Source organism: Grampus griseus, assembly GCF_964374135.1.
Source record: "Grampus griseus genome assembly, chromosome: 5".
Classification (NCBI taxonomy): Eukaryota; Metazoa; Chordata; class Mammalia; order Artiodactyla; family Delphinidae; genus Grampus; species Grampus griseus.
The window spans coordinates 30093653-30114946 of NC_138998.1; the positions used below are offsets into that span (position 1 = coordinate 30093653).

The window sequence follows — 21294 nt, forward strand, 5'->3', positions numbered from 1 at the left end:
AGAGAATGGAGCACTACCTACTTCTTAGACGCTTTTGGTCCCCCTGTTTACATTCCATTGATGGAAACTTACCAGTACTACAGTGAGCCAGGTAATGGAGTCAGTGGCTGGGTAGTTGTTACCCAATTTGGTATACACTGTGAAAGGGAGAACACGTAATTGTCATACTCTGGTTACTTTTAGATAATTAGAGGGAAGGTATACAGTAAATATTTTGATTTAATTTCTTCAATACAGAGATTATAAAAGCTGCTGATTAGTGCTAAGATAAGAGCATTAACTCCTTATAAGTTATTTAGAACTAAAGTCCTAAGTTGAAGTTAGGGACTCTAGGAATTTCCACAGCCTATATTCAGTTACATCCAAAGATACCTACTATTTTTCATGTATTTAGCTTCAGTAAACACATTGCTGTTGTTTTTTTTTGTATTGTTGCTGATGTCAAGCTTGTGGCTTTAACGTAGGTGTTTCAGATATTATTAGTCGTCTTCATGATATCCCCTAACCTTCCAAAGATATCATCCACAGGTATATCACATTTTATATAGATGGTCTAGGACATGTCAAGTAAACAGAGATATGACTGTTGATGTATTTGTGATTATGATAGTGAAATATTTATAAAAGATTATGTATATAATGGGTTTACTTTATGAAGTCATTTTAAGGAAAAATAGCCTTTATTTTACATATTTATTTGTGTTTATGAATTGTTTATAGATATTTGAATATATGGAATATGGTGCTTTCTACTAGCTTTATTTTCACAGAGAGGACCTAACTTATTTTAATGCTTCTGGTCAAAATTCCTTACTTACAGCTTCAGTAAGAATTGAAATACAGAAAATATTATATGAATAAAGACATATTGAACTATGAGACTTTTTTAGAATTTCTTCTTTTGTCCACCTCAGTAAATTTGGATTGAGTGTGCTTGTGCAGTTTCTTACCCTGTACACTAACTTTAATCATGTATAAAGCAGAACCCTTCAGAAATTTTTTTTCATGATTTGTGTCCAAACTGCTGAAGAAAACTATATATATGTTGATATAATTCCTTATCATTTCCTGGGCTTTGGTCCTAAGCCTTTGAGATGAGAAGGCTTTTCCTCCTGGTGAGGACTTTTGATCTAGTACAGGATTTCTTAACCTGGAGTCAATGCTACAATTTTTGATAAGCATGAACAGAAATGAGGAGAGTGGTAAAAAAATTTGGAATTGATTTAAAAAAAATAAGTGCAGAGAGAAAACTGATCTGGGACATTTAAAAGGATTGTTAATGGCATTGAAGACTAAATTTGTAGCAGTATAACTTCATATAATTGTTTGATTTTCCTCCTGCAGCCCTGTAACCAGATATTAGAAATGTGAATTTACTGTTTACTAGAAGGAACAAAAATGTAGGTTTTGATCTGTGCCAGGAACTCCTTCTCAGTAGTTATAGTCCTTTGAGGGTTTTGAATTGCTTGAAACAAGACAAAGACTAATCTGACATGCACAGTCTTAGAAAGTGTATATAGATGTTGTGTTGTTTGCAGCATCATTGGGCTAGGATATGAATGTTTCCTAACTGGCTGTGGAAATTCTGGACTATGTGAACACACATTTTCAAGAAAGTTAAAAACTACGTATTCTCTGTTAAAACTCCATCTTTCACTCTTCACTCAGAGATATGTGCCTTGGTGTGTTTCTTTCTAGCTTCTCCTTGTGAACTCTGTTGTCTTATGACATTAAACTTGATTGTGCTTAGGTCTTTTCTTCCTGTCCGTTTTAAGTAGGTCTGACAAATATTAATCTGTATTTTTACTAACATCCTGTATTTTAACTGAGAAGAGTGTGATTAACCGGACTAGACAGGGTTATTCTGGGCGATATGATAGGAAATCATTTACCTATAATATCCACAAGCCTAACTTTGTTTATGAAACACCATTATTTCATAATTTAGGTATCTTGATTTTAGAAGACACATTAGAGACAAATATTCTGTACTTTGAAAGAGTTGTTGCCAACTTTATGACAACTCATGCATTGACAGCAAAACAGGTGTATTTTCACTACAGTTATGTCTTAATAATCCATGTCATCGTATCCACCCATGTATCTTAGATTTGTATGCTATGATATCACTTCCTGGTCATTCAGAACCAGCCATTTCACACCTTTTCCCCACACTGCATACAATAGCAGATTATTCTTCAGTTATATTAAGCACTGGGAAGGTTTTTTTTAAAAGATGTTATTTTAGAAATCCTTTTAGAACTATTCGGTTTATAAAATGTTTCTGATATTTAGTCATTTCATAAATTACAGAAGGAATTGATGAATCCCAGAGTAAAATGGAAGAGAAAAAATAACTAGGATGACTTTAACTCCACTTTTCTGCTGCTTGTGCAGAAATTCCAGAATAACCTTCTATTAGTAGTTGAAGCCATCGTCAACACAAAGCAGCTCTGAGAGTCCTGGCAAGAGATTGAAAGGATGTATAATAGGATTTAGGACAGACTTTTCTAGCATAATTATTAATAGCACCCTCTTTCACCCTCTAAGTGTTCTAGTTTGTATGATAAATTGTAATGACATTGTAAGAATTGGTAAAGAAATGAATGCAAGATAAAGACGTTAGAGGACTGAAGTTCTTGATGAGGCTCAAAAGGCAAAGTGTGAGTGTAAGACGTTCTGTACTAAATGGACAGAGATCATTCCAGGTAGTATGGAAATGATTTCAAAGATGGAATAGTTCTTAGATGTCTAGGATGTGAATGGAGAGTCTGAAGTAAAAACATTGATGGTCTTTTAGACCAACAGAAGTAAAAATTGTGTATCTTAAGATATCAGATATATCTTTATTAACATTGTTGAAATGGCTCTGGATGGCTTGATTGGGGTAGAGGGGAAGACTTTGAACCAAGAAACAAAGTTCAGTGACTGGGGGTGGAGAGAGGGGTGACTGTAGAGGCTACTTAATGTATCACAAAAAGGAAGGTGGTGGTAGGACGGTAAGCCACCTGGCATGGGTCTTAAAGGCTGATGAGTTTCGAATGCTGATAGATATAGTGTGGCTCGGATATGACAGTAGCTAGGAGAGGCAGTTATCATAAAGCACAAAAAAGGAAGTACTGTAGTATTCTGAGGCCATAGGGAAAACATCCAAGTTTCAGATTGGGCCAAGGAGGTAGAGACAGATTTTGTGAATTGGTTTTAATGTGTAGAGTAATTTTACAGTGAACTGCTAGTTCAGGATGTTTTCAGAGGAAACAGTTGGGAAGGAAAATCAGTGGAAGAGTGAATTAAGAGAAAGAAACCAAGAACTGTGTAGTATTTTAGAGCAGGAAAAAAATGGGATAACTGTTTTTTTAATGGTTGTAGATGATACAGATTACATAGTCATTTTAAGAGATTTACTGACTTCAGCGTTCAGAAAAAACTTGGCTTAAAATGGTTTGAAAATTCAGTGTATGCTGTCCAGGTGTTTTTAGCTTTGATTGACCTAAAATGGACCCCTATTATTTAATAGTGGGGAAAATACTGCACTGTTAGAAGACAGAGTTGTCATTATTTAGCTGGGATGGTCTTGGGAAAGTCACCAAACATCTTTCACCTGTAATTTCCTTATCAGTAATTGATGTTCTGCCCATGAGGCTTCTTATGAGAATCAAATGAGGCTGATTTATGTCAGTGTATTGTGATACAAAATATTTTAGTCATGCTTGGTTTATGATAAAATTCAAAGCTCACCTTTCAGTGAGGCTTAATGTGGTTTTGAATCTGTATTTTGTGTTTGTATTTTGTATTTGTAGATATTGTATGGAATTCTAGAATACATCATGTTAAAATTTAGGTTAAGGCTGGAGAAAGTTACAAGGAGAAGGATTCTGAGAGGTCACGTTTTGAGCCAAGAAAGACCTTGCCAGGCATATGTAATGTCCCTTACCACAAATTAATCATGTTCTCTTAAAATGTGTGTTAGAGAACTTACCATAAGAAGATGCTGCTTAGAATAAAGTGCTGAGGTAAATAAAAATAACTCATTTGGACATTTTTAGTTGATTTCTTTTGATACCAGTATCTCTTCTAGCTGGGTATGACCATACAAAGAAGCATAGCAGTTCAGAATATTTCCACATATTCTCTGACACTAATTCACACAAAAGAGAAAAATAAAGGCATGTAATGAGTGTCTCTTTCTCATTTTTTGTTGTTTCTTTTTTTACTATTAAATTGTTGGCAACTCTTTGCGTATCTCTCAAATTATATATTTATATTTGCTGGCTCATGAAATACAAACCTCTTGAATCACTAATTTAACTTAAAATCTGACATCATTAGGAAGTAGCAGACCACATTTGCTCTTCAGTTTTCCATTATCAGCTCCTGCTGATGGCTTACCGAAAAACAGGTGGTCGAAGTTAACTATTATTTGAAAAACATCTGTTCAATGTGAGGTAAACTCCCTTAGCTTTCCTTAAAGTATGTACAGCTTCTTCCAGTCACATTTAATGCAGGAACTCCTCTCATTCGAGATACTAGCTAGATACTTAGGATAGGCTTGTGTCCCTCCCTGTCCCGCCCCCCCCCACCAAAAAACCCCCCAAGATTAAATGGTTTTGGATATCAGGAACTATGGCAAGCACTTTTTGTATCCACTATACCACCGTCCACAGTAAAATGCATATGTTCAACATTTAGTAAATAGCTGACAAATAATCACCTCACACCAGTCAGAGTAGCTATCCTCAGAAAGTCTACAAATAACAAGTCTTGGAGATGTGGAGAAAAGGAAACCCTGTACACTGTTGGTGGGAATGTAAATTGGTGCAGCCACTGTGAGAAACAGTATGGAGTTCCTTAAAAAACTAAAAATAGGACTACCATATGATCCAGCAATTCCACTTCTGGGTATATATGTGGAAAAAATGGAAACACTAATTTGAAAAGATACATGCCCCCCAGTGTTCTTAGCAGCAGTGTTTACAATAGCCAAGATATGAAAGCAACCCAAATGCCCAATGGACGAATTGGTAAAGAAGATGTGGTGTATATACACAGTGGAATATTACTTGGCCACAAAAAAGTGAAATCCTGCCATTTGCAGTAGCGTGGATGGACCTAGAGAATATTATGCTTAGTGAAATAAGTCAGACAAAGAAAGGCAGTACTGTATGATATCACTTGTAATGTGGAATCTAAACAGTAATACAAGTGAATGTATATGCAAAACAGAAACAGACTCACAGATATAGAAAACAAACTAGTGCTTGCCAAGGGGGGAGGGGCAAGGTAGAGCTATGGGATTAAGAGATACAAACTACTATGTCTAAAATAGATAAGCAAGAAGGATATATTGTATAGCACAGGGAATTATAGCCATTATCTTGTAATAACTTTTAATGGAGACTTATCTGTAAAAATACTGAATCACTATGCTGTACACCTGAAACTAATGTAATACTGTAAATCAACTGTATTTCAATAAAAATTTTAGAATAATACAAATGAATCTATATACAAAACAGAAACGGATTCACAGACAGAAAACAAACTTATGGTTAACAAAGGAGAGAAAGAGTGGGGGAGGGACAGATTAGGAGTGTGCGACTAACAGATGCAAACCATTATACTGTCTATAAAATAGATAAGCAACAAGGATTTACTGTATAGCACAAGGAATTATATCAAATATCTTGTAGTAACCTATAATGGAATATAATCTGAAAAAGAAAAACTGAATCACTATGCTGTACACCTGAAACTCATACAATATTGTAAATCAACTATACTTCAGTTAAAAAAAATTTTTTTTTAATGGTGGAATTTTGAATCCTCAGGATTTTGTTTCTTTGATTAGAAGTAAATCAGTATTTTTCTGAAATATTTATTGTTCATTAGTATTTCCTTTAAAAGTCTTAAAATTCATTTATGTATATAATGCAACACCATTCAAAATCTTAGGGATTGATTTTGAAATTGCTGAAGTGATTGAGAAGAACAAATTACACTTAGAAAATTCTGAAAATGAAAAGTAACAAGGGACTCACTCTACCAATTAATAGACTGTACGTAAAGCTACAGAAAATTTTAATGCACGTGATTGGCTCAACTGGCAAATGGATCAGTTGAACACAGACCTACGTATATATGAAAATTTAATTTGTTAAAAAATGTGTCGTGCCTGTTTCTTTCTCTTCATAATTGTCACTTGATTAACAACTTGAAAAAAATGTAGAACTTTAACTCCTATCATGCACCAAAGTCTAAATGTAGTAGAAAATTAAATATAAACAATGATATCATAGAACTATTAGGAAAAAATTATATGAAAAATTACTGGATTTGAGAATTATAAAAGTTAAAAAGCAAACTTAAAGCAAATATTTCACTTATTTAAAAGCCTTTAGTATTTAGCCTTTTACCCATTATATAATATCTATTTTCTGTTTATTGCTTTTAATCTTAAATGCTAGTTTTATGTTAATATTGCCACTTCAGCATTTCTGGTTTTGTTTATTCACCTAGTATTTCTTGATCCATATCTTTATTTTCTTCTTTTTAGAAGCCAAATTTTATTTAAGTAATATATGTACATGATTTTTTAGAAAAATCAAAGAGTACAGTGACCAAAATTGCAGTCGGTCATGTCTTTCCCTACCCATTCCCAGTCCTGCTCCTCAGAGTAATGTTTTTATTTCTTTTAGCTTTTTCTTCTGATATTTATTCTACATAATTATTTAGTGTTATTTTTGACAGCATTGTGCTAATTGAATATGATGAACAGAAAGTATTAAGTACAAGCAAATCTTAGAAAGACATACAAAATAGAGGGCAGTAACTCTCTAAAAACATTAGGGGCCCCATGGCCACCTCAGTTAAGTATTTGGGCATTCGGTGGTTGGGGCATGTCATCAAAATAGTGAACTAGTGTGATGTTTTATGGATTGTAAAGATGATCAAGATATCTGTTCACTGTTTTGGTGGTCAGACTCAGGTGTTGCCCCTGGTGGCCCCCACCTTCTGCTATTCATGTCCTTGACCCATCCCTTTGAGTGTGTTGAGACCTGTGACTTTCTTCTAACCACCAGTTATAGCACAGGTGATGGGAGGGCAATTCTGTGATTACACTGTGTTATGCAAGACACTATCTTGCTAGCAGGTTTGCTCTCAGGATTCTCCTTGTTGGCTTGACAGGTAATTGATCATGTTGGAGAAGCCCATGTAGCAAGGAACTTCTTGGCCCTGAGAGTTGTTTCCAGCCAGTAGCCAGCAGGAGGTCAGGGCCCTCAGTCGACAACCAACGGCAAGGAAAGAAATTCTCCCAGCAACATAAGTGAGCTTAGAAGTAGATTCTTTCCCATTTGAGCCTCCAAATGAGAATGTAGCATAGTGAATATCTTGATTGCAGCCCTGTGAGACCCTAAGCAGAAGATTCAGTTGAGCTGTATCTAGATTCCTGACACTCTCAGATTGTGAGATGTAGATAACCAAGACAACTGTTTATGACAGAAAGCAGGAAAATTAACGTAGTGCTGAAGCAACACTGTGAAAGTTACACTTTTGTCCATTCCAGGTAAAAACAACTTACTTTGAGTGGTCCTTGTTAATTGGAGAAAAAGGCATTAGCCAGGTTAGTAGCTGCTTATCAAGTGCCAGGGTCTGCAACTGCCGTGAAGGTCACCACGTGATTAAGCTTATGATGATTCATAGTTTTTCTCCAGGATCCATCTGACTTCTCTGTTGGCCAAACTGGTGAGTTTAATAGGGGTATGATAGGTTTCACTGCCTTTGCCTCTTTGAGGTCTTTGATTAAATTCTGTAATTCCCCTGGGGATGTAGTATTGCTTCTAGTTTATTATCTTGGTAAGGAGAGGAAGTTCCATGAACTTTGCTTTAGACATTCCTACCATAATGCCTCTTATCCCACGGGTCAGAAAGTTAATGTGGGGTCCTTTCAGTTGCCAGGTATCTCTCTTCCAAGTATCTATTCAGCAACCAGGGAAATAACCACAGGGTGAGTCCCTGGACCATTTGGGCTCACTTTCAGTCAGACTGGAGTTAAAACCCCATGTATCACCTGACGCATGTATCATGTATCACCATAAGCCTCTAATTTAACTTGTGGACCTCAGTGCCAGGAAATAAGGGCGATTCAGAGACAGTGTCTATTAATGAGAGTGAGTGTTTCCTTTTTACAGTACGTAGTACCTCTGATTAATGGCTGCAAGTCTCTGGGGAAGAATTAGAGGTGTATGGTGTGACTTGCAATAGCTGTGCAGGCTTCTTTTTCAAGGGACCTGGTTTCCACTTTGTTCAACTGACTCTGGATCTGTGAGCTAACCCAGGTTTAGTAACTGGTGAGAAGGCTATAACTCTCCAATGTGTTGGAGACAAAGTTAGACTTCTGGCTACCAGACCTAGAGTTTTTCCTGTTATATAAATTAAACAGTATTCTACTAGGCTGCCCACCTGTTTTGTTCCCAGGGGCACTGTAATCAGTTAGCTGCTATCAAAAATTTCTGTGGGCCAAATCATTCTGGTGACAAGTACATCCCTGCCTCCCCTTACAGGTAATGAACCCACCTTGTCTTTGACGATTAAGTATAGCCACTTGGGCTGTATTAGCTTGGCTGTCATCATCTCCATTGATGATCTTCTTAATGACCACATCCCCTACACTCATACCAGGCTCACAAAGGAGAGTAACCACAGACCTTTGTAAGAATGGGAGATGTAGCTCCTCCCTTCACTAATTGCTTTCTGGGCCCTTTTGTATAACATAGTTGAGGAATAGCAGTATGAAATTCTCACGTGATAAATCCAGTCCAATTCCCTAAATCATTAGATTCTTTCCTCCCTCCATCCATATCAGTGCCAGGAAAGCTCTGGCATCTCAGCCTTTAAATCCAACTTTTAGTGCACCAACTAGATAATTAATAATTAGAGCCATTTTCAGGTACATGGACTAATGTAGTAAATCTGTTATCTCTACTGAGTGCACCCATGTCAATTAATTTGCCCTGATATAGCATTATATTTCATTCTCTTTGGTCAAATACTTCAGGAATCTACTCCACACATGGTTCTCCAATTTCTGTTGGGTATGTAAGCTATTTCCTCTTGGGTCATAGTGTGTACCTGTCCCCCTGGAGCATGCTGAGATTTGACCCTAGTTACGGATCTAATGGCAAAAGGAGTTGATTGTGGTGGGTCTTCAGGAGAATGAGCAACCCCCTTCAAGGCATCTGCCCATGTGAGATCATCAGAAGGTTTTCAAGCCATGGGAGGCTAGTGTTCTTAGATGCTGGAAAGCAAGCTACTGCCACTGGTGTGGAAGGCTCACAATTAGTGGTGAGGGGCTAAGGGAGTGGGAAAGAGGTCAAAATTGTTAGTTTCGTCTAAGACCAACTAGATATCTCCATTCTAATTTCAGGATCTCAGTCTTTCCCGATCAAGGTTTTAATTTTCAAATGAGAAACTTGATGAGATTGAATTCAGCTGTTTTTGTAATTCAGCAACCTACACAATTAAATTTTTAGCTTGACCTTCGGCAATATCAGCCCCATACGTATAAGAAAGAAGAGATTCTTCCAGGGGAATCATGGAAGCTCTCTGGTTCTCACACTGTGACTTAAGCTGAGAGTTAATGGACTTGAGCTTGTCATTTTCTAAGTGCTCAATTGTACACAAAAGTATCTATCTCATACTGCTGTCCTCACAGTTCTCACTACTGCTGTAATAGCAAACATAGCAGCCACTTAAGTTCCCAAGGCATGTGCTTGAGTTGACACTTCATCACAGTGTACCACAGGTGTTAGCTTCACTGTTCTGAAACTACTGTATGCCATAGATTACTAGCATCCCATTTCCTTGGCGAGCAGCTCAGCCCTGTGCTTAATCCCAAGGGCATGACCAAACCAGTCCCCAAATCTTATCTTTACTGGTTTATCATTTGGAACCACTCCTGGGACTAATTCTGTACCAGTCTGGATTCAGTCAGGAGTCGAAACTACAGAGTAATTTGAATTGGTAAAATGCATTATACATAATTGCTAAACTATGATAGAAGAGTTAACTATAAAGATGTAAAAATAACACTAAATCTTCTAGGGCTGAAGGAGATTTCTCAAGGAAAGACAGCCTTGGAAGAGAGGGGTTCCCTTCCCCAGGCGGGGGTTCAGACCTTGTTGGAGAAAGTGGAGTTACAGCCTGCTGAATGACAGAGAAGTTCACTGGATTGCCTTAACCAGAGCTGGTTCACAGTTTCTGGGCAGCAGGAAACAATATTCTGAGGTACAGTCATGTTCAGCATGGTAGACAGTTGTACAGAGAAAGATGCAGCACTGCTGCCAGCATGAGACCTGAAGCCTGCCAGTGTCTATGTCAGTAGGGCTGCATTAGGAGGGTAATCACTAATCCCAGGCTGGAGTACAAGGTTGCCAAAGGACTGCATACTCTTGGCGTGAGCCTGGGACAAACACCACTGGATTTCCTTTTATGCACTTGCTGCTATTGGACTATGTAGCAAGAGCAAGAAAAGCTAGACTCTGACATACCAAAATCAGGAAGAGAAAACCCCTTTCCTTCTGCAGTGTCCTTCCAGAGCTCTATGCTAATAAAGCTTAAATAGTGCTTACTGTGAAAGAGAAATGCTTATAAAGTCCCGTTCATTATTATAGAGCAGATACTGAAGAGTAGCTTTGGAGCCAAGGCACAGTAAATTGATAACTGATGAAGAGGCTTTCCTTAAATGTCTGGTGTTGGCAGCTATTTGCTTTCTTAAGAGAGAGGCATTGAATGCAGATTGGATGCTCTGTATGTAGAGGTGGAGTTTGTATAGATTATCTGACTTTAACTGTTGGTCCTGACATTTATGAGATTTTCTCTTTTTCCTTGGAATTTATGAATTTTATCTTGACTTGCTTATATGTGTCATTTTCCCATTCTGGCAACAACTAGATAAGCTATGTTAATGTACAGATGTAAATCTTTCACTGATCAGGTGGTTTTTCCTCTTAAAATGATCACTTTAATTGTATTCTCTTTTTTCCCCATCTCAAACACCTGTACTTGTTAGTCTTAGCTATATCTACCAAATCTTTTATCCCTTACCTCATGAATTCCATTTCTGTATTTTTATTTTGTGTTGAGATTTTTTTCCCCATTCAACTTCCAGGATGTTAAATTCATTCTCTATAGTGATTATTCTTAGGTTGATCCAATGAATATTTAAATTTGATAGTCTTTTTTTTTTTAGACTTCCAGAAAGTCTTTTTATGCTTTAAATCTCCCATCTGTTTCATATATACCCAATTTACTTTTTCTTTTCTCCTTCTTGATTGCTGAGTCTTTTAGGCATATTATTTTGCTTTGACTTCTTAAGGCTCTTTTCAGTTTGGGTGGTCAAATCCAAATTATTAGGATCCCTCCACTGGCACAAATTCATATATAATAGGTGTTGACATGGTCTCCATTCCTGTATCACACTAACCAACAGTTCTGTTAATTGGATAATGTTTTCCCAGGCTTAGGAGTAGGAGGCAACTCAGCTTATTGTAATAGTCCCCTGCAATTCCTCTGAGGCCAAGAATATAAAAACTTTACATTAAGAGAATTGATATTTAAAATGTCATTTTAATTTATCTATACCAATTTATTTAGACATCACTATTACAGTACTCAGCTTCAGACCTAGTTAGGTTATCAGATTAAACTGAAAAGTATACTTGTTGACAGAAGCTTTCTGTTTCACAGTCTGAATAATACAAAACAAAAGAAAAACAAAACTAAGATTAGCATCAAGTAAAAGTATGAAATGGGAGTTATTTTTCTGAAAATGGCATTTAAATGATATTACAATCTGTGATTCCATTCGTAACTCTGGAATAAAATCTGGCCTGTCATGTGATGTCACACCATTTATCTGAGCTTAAAAACAAATTCTCTAAGTTTAGGCGATAATACAGTTGTGTAAAAGGACAGTGATATGATCAGATTGGCCAGAAACTGCAGTTAGTTAAAACACAAAAATCAACAAGAAGAAAAAGCAGCCTTTAGAGAACTCTGAAAACCAAGAACATTTTAGCTCATATCTGAGGGTAAAATAACAGTCTAGTTTCATGGAGTAATAAAGAACTCTTAGTCTACCTATGTAGTATTTATTTTTTTATTTGCATTCACAGAAAACATGTATATGATATTACTAAGGGCTATGGTGAAAAAAATCATCTAAATATTAATTTATTATATAGTGATTCTTGGTTGGGAAGAGGGAGGGCCCTTTATTCATTTAAGATTCCTAGTTAGGGTCTTTAGTTTATGAAGTAACTATATTGCCATCTGCTTGTATTTCTCCAAAGCAAATGAATCTACTCTTAAGCAACAATATAGAATACTAATTCTCTATGACCTTGTCTGTTTAACCGAGGTCCTATCAAATGGTCTGCCAAAAGAAGTATATTTATCTAATAGAGTTTGAAGAATGTGCACTCAGTGTACTGTGTAGATATCCATATTGAATTGATTATCTTTTTTTTAGGTTTAGTTTATAAGAAGCTTAGAGGCAGATTTAAAACTCATTTTTAACCACGACATTGACTGTTCTTTTTCACATATTTCTATTTCCTCTTCTTATCCTTGACATTTTCTTTTGTTTTCTCTTTAGTTTTTCTTTCTCAGTTTTAAAAATATTATACTTCTAACAACTACAAATTTCTTCTTATACTGTAATATGATAAAATCATATAGCAAATGTCATGATATTTATCATTTGACTGTTATCTGTGATTCAGATGCTGGCTTATGGTTTCCCTTTAAGGATCTGTGGCTAAGTTCTCAGAGATTTTCATTTTAGTAAAGTCTTAGATTTAAACTTCTTGGAATGAATCAAGGGCAAGCCTGTCAGTGTCACAGTTTGAATTTTTGTATATCTGTTTGTATGCTACTATAAATGCATGTGTGTGATACCATTTACTTTAAAAGAATCATATGTTTCTCTTTTTAATTAATATGTCACAAATAACTTACTGTATCATTAGTGCTAACGTATCAGTACAGCTCATTTGTATAGTTACATTTTATTCTAGTTTGGTGAAACCTTCTTTTATAGACATTTAAATTGATAGTATTTTTGCCCCAGTAAACAGTACTTACAGTATCCATGCAGGTGAGTATTATTTCTGTGTAGGAAGAAGGCTGCATATAAATATTTATAGCCACAGGGGCAGATTTTGGCAGAGATGACTGGCCACTTACCAAAAATTTATTTTTCTTTTTTCATCGTGGAGAAAGTTCCAGGAGGGTACTGGCCAAAACAGACTTCATGTTTCTGCTCCCCTACTTTTTTTTTTTTTTTTTTTGCGGTATGCGGGCCTCTCACTGTTGCGGCCTCTCCGGTTGTGGAGCACAGGCTCCGGACGTGCAGGCTCAGCGGCCATGGCTCACGGGCCCAGCCGCTCCGCGGCATGTGGGATCTTCCCAGACCGGAGCACGAACCCGTGTCCCCTGCATTGGCAGGCGGACTCTCAACCACTGCGCCACCAGGGAAGCCCTCTGCTCCCCTTCTATCTAGATGTGGCTCGTTTACAAGTTTTAGCCAATGAAGTATTAGAGTGATATGTACTACTTCCAAAGCTGAATTACAAAAATCTGCCATGCTTTTCTGTGTTTACTTCTTCATCAGCTGGATATTGACTTTTCAGGATCAACCTTAGAAACCTCTTAGAGAGGATAATAGAGCCTCTGTCAGCTTAGGTCCCAGAATGACTGTGTGACTATACCTCGTATTTTAGATGTTCTAAGGCTATGACCTCTTTGAGAGGCTGTGGATATGTTATTAGAAATGTTTCTTCTTGTAATCTTGGAGTAATATCTTTCCCTGCTCCCTAATTGAGGACAACCAACATTTAAATGTAATGTGTGTTTCTTAAGGTGGGAGCTTAAATCATTGATTTAGAACTTATTTTATTATAAAGTATGTGAAGCTATAAATTTCCCTCTAAGCACTATTTTACCTGCATTCTACAAATTTTGATATGTTGTATTTTCATTATCAGTCACTTCAAAATATTCCCTAATTACCAAAACATTTGGGGATATTTTAGGTAACGTTTTTGTTACTGATGTCTAATTTAAATCTAAAATGGTCCGAGAATGTGCCCTGTGTTTTTTCCATCCTTAAAAACTCATAAAGACTTGCTTTTTGATCTTTTGGTGAATGTTCAGTGTGTACCTAAAATGAATGTGTATTCTCTAATTGTTGGTGTTGTAATTACACATGTTGATTAGGTCATGTTTATTAGCAGTGCTGTTCAAATCTTCTGTATGTTTGCTGTTTTTTGTGTGTTTGCTTCTTTTATCAGTTACCAATAGACATGCAGTAAAAATCTCAACTGTGGTTATCGATTTGCATATTTTTACTTTCAGTTCAGTTTTTTGCTTTATGTATTTTGGGACTCTTGTTATTTGGTATGTAAAAAATTATAATTGTTTTATCTTTCTGATGAATGTAGCACTTTATTATTATAAAGTATGTTTTTTTAATAATGTAAACACTGACATTTATTTATTATTTAAATTTATTTATTTATTTATGGCTGCATTGGGTCTTCGTTGGTGTGCGTGGACTTTCTCTAGTTGCAGTGAGCGGGGGCTACTCTTCCTTGTGATGTGTGGGCTTCTCATTGAGGTGGCTTCTCTTGTGGAGCATGGGCTCTAGGTGCGGGCTGGTGCGGGCTTCAGTAGTCATGGCTCGTGAGCCCTAGAGCACAGGCTCAGTAGTTGTGGCACACGGGCTTAGTTGCTCCGTGGCATGTGGGATCTTCCCAGATCAGGGCTCAAACCCGTGTCCCCTGCATTGGCAGGCAGATTCTTAACCACTGCGCCACCAGGAAGTCCCATAAAGTATGTTTTTTTTTTATGTTTGTAATTCCTTGTTTTGATTTGTCTGCTGTAAACATAGTCATAACAGCTTTTTTTGTAGTTAATGTTTGCATGGTATACATTTTTTCTCCCTTTTAGTGCAACCTATCTGTGCTATTATATTTAAAGTGTGTTTCTTGTAAATATCATGTGATTGATTTTTATTCAGTCTGGGTAGTTTTCTTTCAAGAGGAGTGTTTATTAGTCTATCTGCTTGGTTTTGTTTTAGTTTTCTTTGAAAAGTTTTTATGTTGCTTTTACTTGAAAGATACCTTTTGGCCAGATAACAAAATTCTAGATGGGCAGTTTTTTCTTTTTTCTTTCCTCTACCTTTATTGAGATAAAATTGACTATAAGATTGTGTAAGTTTAAGGTGTACAGTGTGTTGATTTGATACATTTGCATGTTGCAAAATAATTACCACCATAGCTTTAACTGACATCTCCATCCCTTCACATTATTACCATTTGTTTTTTCTGGTGAGAACATTTAAGATGTACTCTTTTAGCAACATTCAAGTATATAATACAGTATTATTAGCTATAGTCACTGTTCTGTATGTTGTATCCCCAGAACTTGTTAATCTTTCAACTGGAAGTTTGTACCCTTTGACCAACTTCTCACCATTTCCCTTACCCTCAAGCCCTGGTAAATACTACTCTGTGTCTATTTCTCTGAGTTTGGCTTTTTTTTTAGATTCCACATATAAGTGTTATCATATAGTATTTGTCTTTCTCTGACTTACTTCACCGAGTACAGTGCCTTCAAGGTTCATTCAAGTTGTTGCAAGTGGCAGGATTTCCTTCTTTCTCATGGACGAATTAGTATTCCATTGTGTGTGTGTATATATATATATATGTGTGTGTGTGTGTGTGTGTATATATATATATATATATATATATATATATATATATATATATACACACCACATTTTCCTTATCCATTCATCTTTTAACAGACACTGAGGTTGTTTCCATATTTTGGCTATTGTGAATGCAGTGAACATGGAAGTGCAGATATTTTAATAAAATCCTGATTTTAATTCCTCTGCATATATACCCAGAAGTGGGATTTCTGGATCATATGGTAGTTCTATTTTTTAATTTTTTGAGGAACATCTGTACTGTGTTACATAGTGGCTGTACCAGTTGGCATTCCCACCAGCAATGCACACCCTCACCAACACTTGTTATCTCTTATCTTTTTAATAGCTGTTCCAAACAGGTGTGACATTAATATCTCATTGTGGTTTTGATTTACATTTTCCTGATGATTAGTGATGTTGAGCGTCTTTTCACGTATTTCTTGGCCAGTTGTATTCCTTCTTTGGAAAACTATTCAGTTTCTCTGCCAACTTTTAAATTGGATTTTTTGCTATTAAATTTAGTGATTTATTAAATTTGATGTAATATAGAAATGCAGTTTTATGTAGTATAGAAATGCAACTGTTTTCTGTATGTTGATTTTGTATCCTGCAACTTAATAAGTTTATTTTTTCTAACAGTTTTTTGATGGAGTCTTTAAGATTTTCTGTATGGAAGGTCATATCATCTGAAAAAAAAAGTTTTACTTCTTCCTTTTCTATTTGGATACCTTTTATTTTTCTTGACTGATTGCTCTGGCTAGGACTTCTAGTATTATGTTGACTAGGAGTGATGAGAGTGTTTGTTCACTCTGGTCTTTCCTGATCTTAGAGAAAATCTTTTCAGCCTTACACTATTGAGTAATGTTGGCTGTGGGCGTTATATATGGCCTTTACTGTGTTGAGGTTTGTTCCTTCTATACCCAGTTTGTTTTAGAGTTTTTGTCATAAATGAGTACTGTATTGTGTCAGAAGCTTTTCCTGCACTTATTGATATGATCGTGCAGTTTTTATCTTTTATTCTGTTAATGTGTATCACATTTATTTTTGCATCTTGAACCATCCTTGCATCACAGGACTAAATCCTGCTCAGTCATGGTATATGATCCTATTAATGCATCGTTGAATTTGATTTGCTAATATTTGTTGAGGATTTTTGCATCTATGTTTATCAGGAATATTGGCCTTTTCTTGTGGCATTTTTTTTCTGGTTTTGGTATCAGGGTAGTACTGGCCTCATAAAATGTGTTTGGAAGATTTCCACTCTCTTCCTTTTTTTGAAAGAGTTTGAGAAGGACTGGCATTAATTCTTAGAATGTTTGTTAGAAGTCACCAGTGAAGCCTTCTGGTCCTGGACTTTTGTTTGTTGGGAGGTTTTTAATTACTGATTCAAAATCTTTGCTAGTAATTGGGGTCAGTTTAGATTTTCCATTTCATCATGATATAGTATTACTAGGTTGTATGTTTCTAGGAATTTACTCATTTTTTTCCTAGGTTGTTTAATTTGTTGGCATATGATTGTTCATAGTAGTCTCTTATGACCCTTTGCATTTTTATGGAATCAGTTGTAACTTCTCTTTCATTTCTGATTTTATTTTATTTTATTTTATTTATTTATTTATTTATTTTTTTTGCGGTGGACCTCTCACTGCTGCGGCCTCTCTACCGTTGCGGAGCACCGGCTCCGGACGTGCAGGCTCAGCGGCCACGGCTCACAGGCCCAGCGGCTCCGCGGCATGTGGGATCATCCCGGACCGGGGCACCAACCCGCGTCCCCTGCATCGGCAGGCGGACTCTCAACCACTGTGCCAACAGGGAAGCCCTGATTTTATTTTTTTGAGTTCTCTTTTTCTTGATGAGTCTAGGTAAAGGTTTGTCAATTTTGTTTATTTTTTCAAAGAACCAGCTTTTAGTTTCATTGATCTTTTCTGTTGGCTTTTTAGTCTCTGTTTCATTTATTTCTGCTCTAATCGTTATTATTTCCTTCCTGCCACTAACTTTGGGCTTCATTTGTTCTTTTTTTTTTAAGTTCCTTTAGATGTAAAATTAGGTTGTTTATTTGAGATTTTTCTTGTTTCTTGAGGTAGGTATTTATCACAGTGAACTTCTCTCTTAGAACTGCTTTTGCTGCATCCCATAAATTTTGGTATGTTACATTGCCATTTTCATTTGTTGCAAGAGAAGAAGAAAGGAATAGAGAGGAACTACAAAAACAGCTTGAAAACAATTAACAAAATGGCAATAAGCACATACCTATCAGTAGTTACTTTAAATGTAAATTCACTAAGTTCTCTAATCAAAAGATACAGAATGGTTGAATGGGTAAATAAATAATAAATACATTCTGTATTGAATTCTTCACTACGGTATTGTATTAGTTGTTTAGATTCCTTTGCCCCTACACGTCTCTGATAACTTTTAAAAGGTATAACTTTGTTTCCTTCCAGGTGAATAACCAATTATATCAGTATTATTTATTAAATAAACCACCCTTTTCCATCTAAAATTGAAATATCTCCTCTGTTATAGCTTGTTTTAAATATACCTGGATCTGTTTCTATGCTCTACTCTCTTGTATTACTTTTCTAGGCCTACATTACTTTCAATCTATATTGTTTTCAGTATTTTTGTATTATTTTAATATTTCTAATGCAAGTCCCTCCTCATTAGCCTTATTTATTCAGAATGTTTTGTGCTCTTCATATACAACTGGTGGGATTATAAATTAATATTTGTGCTTTGGGAGCTAAAGAAAAATTTGGTCACCATGTTCAGAGTGTGTTCACAATGCTGGGCCCCATATAGAAGTGGGGAAATGGCTTCCTTCTCTGCTTTGTGCCATACTTCATTACCTGGGTCACAAAGCATTTCTGCTTTGCTCCTGAGTCTCAAGGTCATTGTTAACCTGCTCTATCCATTCTTAGGCCTCACCACCATTTTTAGCCAAGAGGGCCTGAACACATTATGCAACAGAAGTGAACCCTGAACAGATACCATGCTGTTCTTTCTTTTTCTTTTTAGCCTCTCCTACCACCGTTGTATTTTCTTTGTACTTTTAAAACAAAATCTTCCAGACACTAATGTGATGAGACAGAGAAACAGTGTTATATACATCAGCAGTTAATGATAAAGTCCCCCTTTCATATTAGAGAAGGAAATACGATTGCTCCTCAGAAGAGATCATTAAAGAAGGGAAAGGGGTACGCTCCAGCAGAATGGGTTAAAATAAAAGGGCTGACAACACCTGGTATTGGTGAGGATGTGGAGCACCTAATGTCATACATTGCTGGAGGATGTATAATTTAATACATCTGTTTTGGAAAATTGGATGACATTGTGTACTGGCCCTCAATATATATGTATTCTGTTTGTTAATAAGTCTGCTACTAGGTATATATACTGCAGAAAAAATGTTTATGTCAAACAATGTGTACAGGTATGGTCATAACAATTTTATTTGTGATAGCCCTAAAATGGAAACGACTCTCATGTACATCAGTAGTAAAATGGGTTATAAAATATGCTATATTAATACAATGAAATACTATCCAGCAGTACAAACACGGAACTACTGATAACACATACTATAACATGACTGAATCTCACTGATAAAACATTGGCTGGAAGAAATCAAACACAAAGCACAGTATTATATGAATTTTAAAAACATATCTACTGTAAAGGAATAATAGTTAAACTATTGACATTTGTGATGGTTACTGCCTGGAATGGAACATGAGGTGGCCTGTTTCAGTTCTGGAAATTTTTTTATATTTTCATTTTGGTTATGGTTATACAGGTGTATGTATATGTAAACTTTCATCAAGGAGTAACTTAAGATTTACGCATTTACTGTATATAATTATACCTAAGTACAAAACTAAAAATTTATTTAAAATTGTTTTAAAAATTATTTTTATTGGTCTCCTGTGCTTTCCCACTTCCCACCCCCAGAAAGACCCTCAACAATTCTGCCTGGTAGTATGCTAAGTGGAATCACATTAAATTTATCTAGCAATTTGGAAAGACTTTATTGATACAGCACTAAATCTTTTTTAAAAAATTCAGTATATGAAACTTATTTAGGTCATTTTCCATATCCTGTAAATTTTTTATAATTTTCATCATTAAAATTTATACAGTCTTTGAGTTTGTTTTTAGATGATTTTCATTGTGAACAGCCTTCTCAATCTATTTATATTTCTTATATATTGCCAATATTAAAATTTTATTTTGTACATTTATCTTTTGTCAGTTGTCTTGTCAAATTTTTTTATTAATCTTTCAAGTCAGTTTGGTAGAGACTCAAATTTTCTTATCAACTATAGGAAAGGAGAATTGTGTTTCCTGATATTTTACTAATTTTTGCACAAACTAAAAACTTTTAAAATCTGTGTTGAATGCTTAGGGATGCATCCTTGCCTCATTCTTTTTTAGAGCTGAAAAGTGTTAAGGATTTCAACAACAAATATGTTGTAGTCTTTGTCTTTATGTTGTTTACCAACATATCACATAACACTAGTTTTTCTAGACATTTTTTATTAAGCTTGGCTGCAGGATTTTTATCAGATACCTTTTTGAGATCTAGTATTAAAATCATTTATTTTTCTTCTTTACATTGTTGATAAATTGAATTGAGTTCCTAATATTGAGTCATCCTTGTATACCTGGGAAAAAAAGGCATTTTATTATATATGGTGTGTATTCTTTTTATTCTCTGCTGGGTTTTCTGATACTCAGAAAGCTTATATCTATGTATAAGTGAAGTTACTTTTTTAGTTATTTTCATAGTATGGTTTGAATATTAGTATCTATAGTTGTTTAATAATTATTGGACTTAATGTGACTGGTAAAGTCAGGCTTATATTGTGCTCTATTTTGCACAAATTTCTGAAACCTAGTAATTTACCTTTGAATTGCCTTTCAACATGAGGGAATCTCTAGTTTTATTTGGCTACAGAGAGATAATTTTAGGTAAGTAGTTTGCTTGTTTAAATAGATACACATCGAAAAACAGGAATTTTTTGAAAATTTATTTGCTATAATATAAATTTTTTAATTTTTAATTTTATGGTTTTTTTCCCCCCACAGTCTGTGGTTGATGACTGGATTGAATCATATAAACAAGACAGGGACATCGCACTTCTGGATTTAATCAACTTTTTTATCCAGTGTTCAGGATGTCGAGGTACAGAATGTTGGAATAAATGATGTACATTAAGACTGTCAGTCCAGCAGTGTCAATTTTACTTTACCTTGTGTTAGTCATTTTATAATTGATCCTGGAATTATGTGCTCATCTTTTTCTGATAAAATTATTTTTATTTAAGTATATTTCTCTTTTTTTTCTGGTTCAGTTTTACTCAACAGACTTCTGAATTTTTTAATATTTTGAAGGAAATCTTAAATTAATGAATTGGCTTTTTAGATCATAAGATTTTATAATTAATATTTACTGATATTATTTGTATCTGTGCTCCATATTGTAAACTGTGCTAGTTGCTAAAATTCATTGAGTCCTC

The 21294-nt window shown here is 35.4% G+C and overlaps 1 protein-coding gene across 2 annotated transcripts in view; it reads left to right on the forward strand.

The window, feature by feature from the left end:
- The window catches only part of STAG1 (STAG1 cohesin complex component), a gene marked incomplete at its 3' end in the record, with an annotated part of 421944 nt that overhangs the window by 157580 nt on the left and 243070 nt on the right, over nt 1-21294 (forward strand). For both annotated transcript variants that reach the window (XM_082655685.1, XM_082655684.1), the window contains exon 5: nt 20864-20960. In XM_082655685.1, the coding sequence (XP_082511811.1) occupies nt 20864-20960 (97 nt within the window). The remainder of the gene's footprint in view (nt 1-20863; nt 20961-21294) is intronic.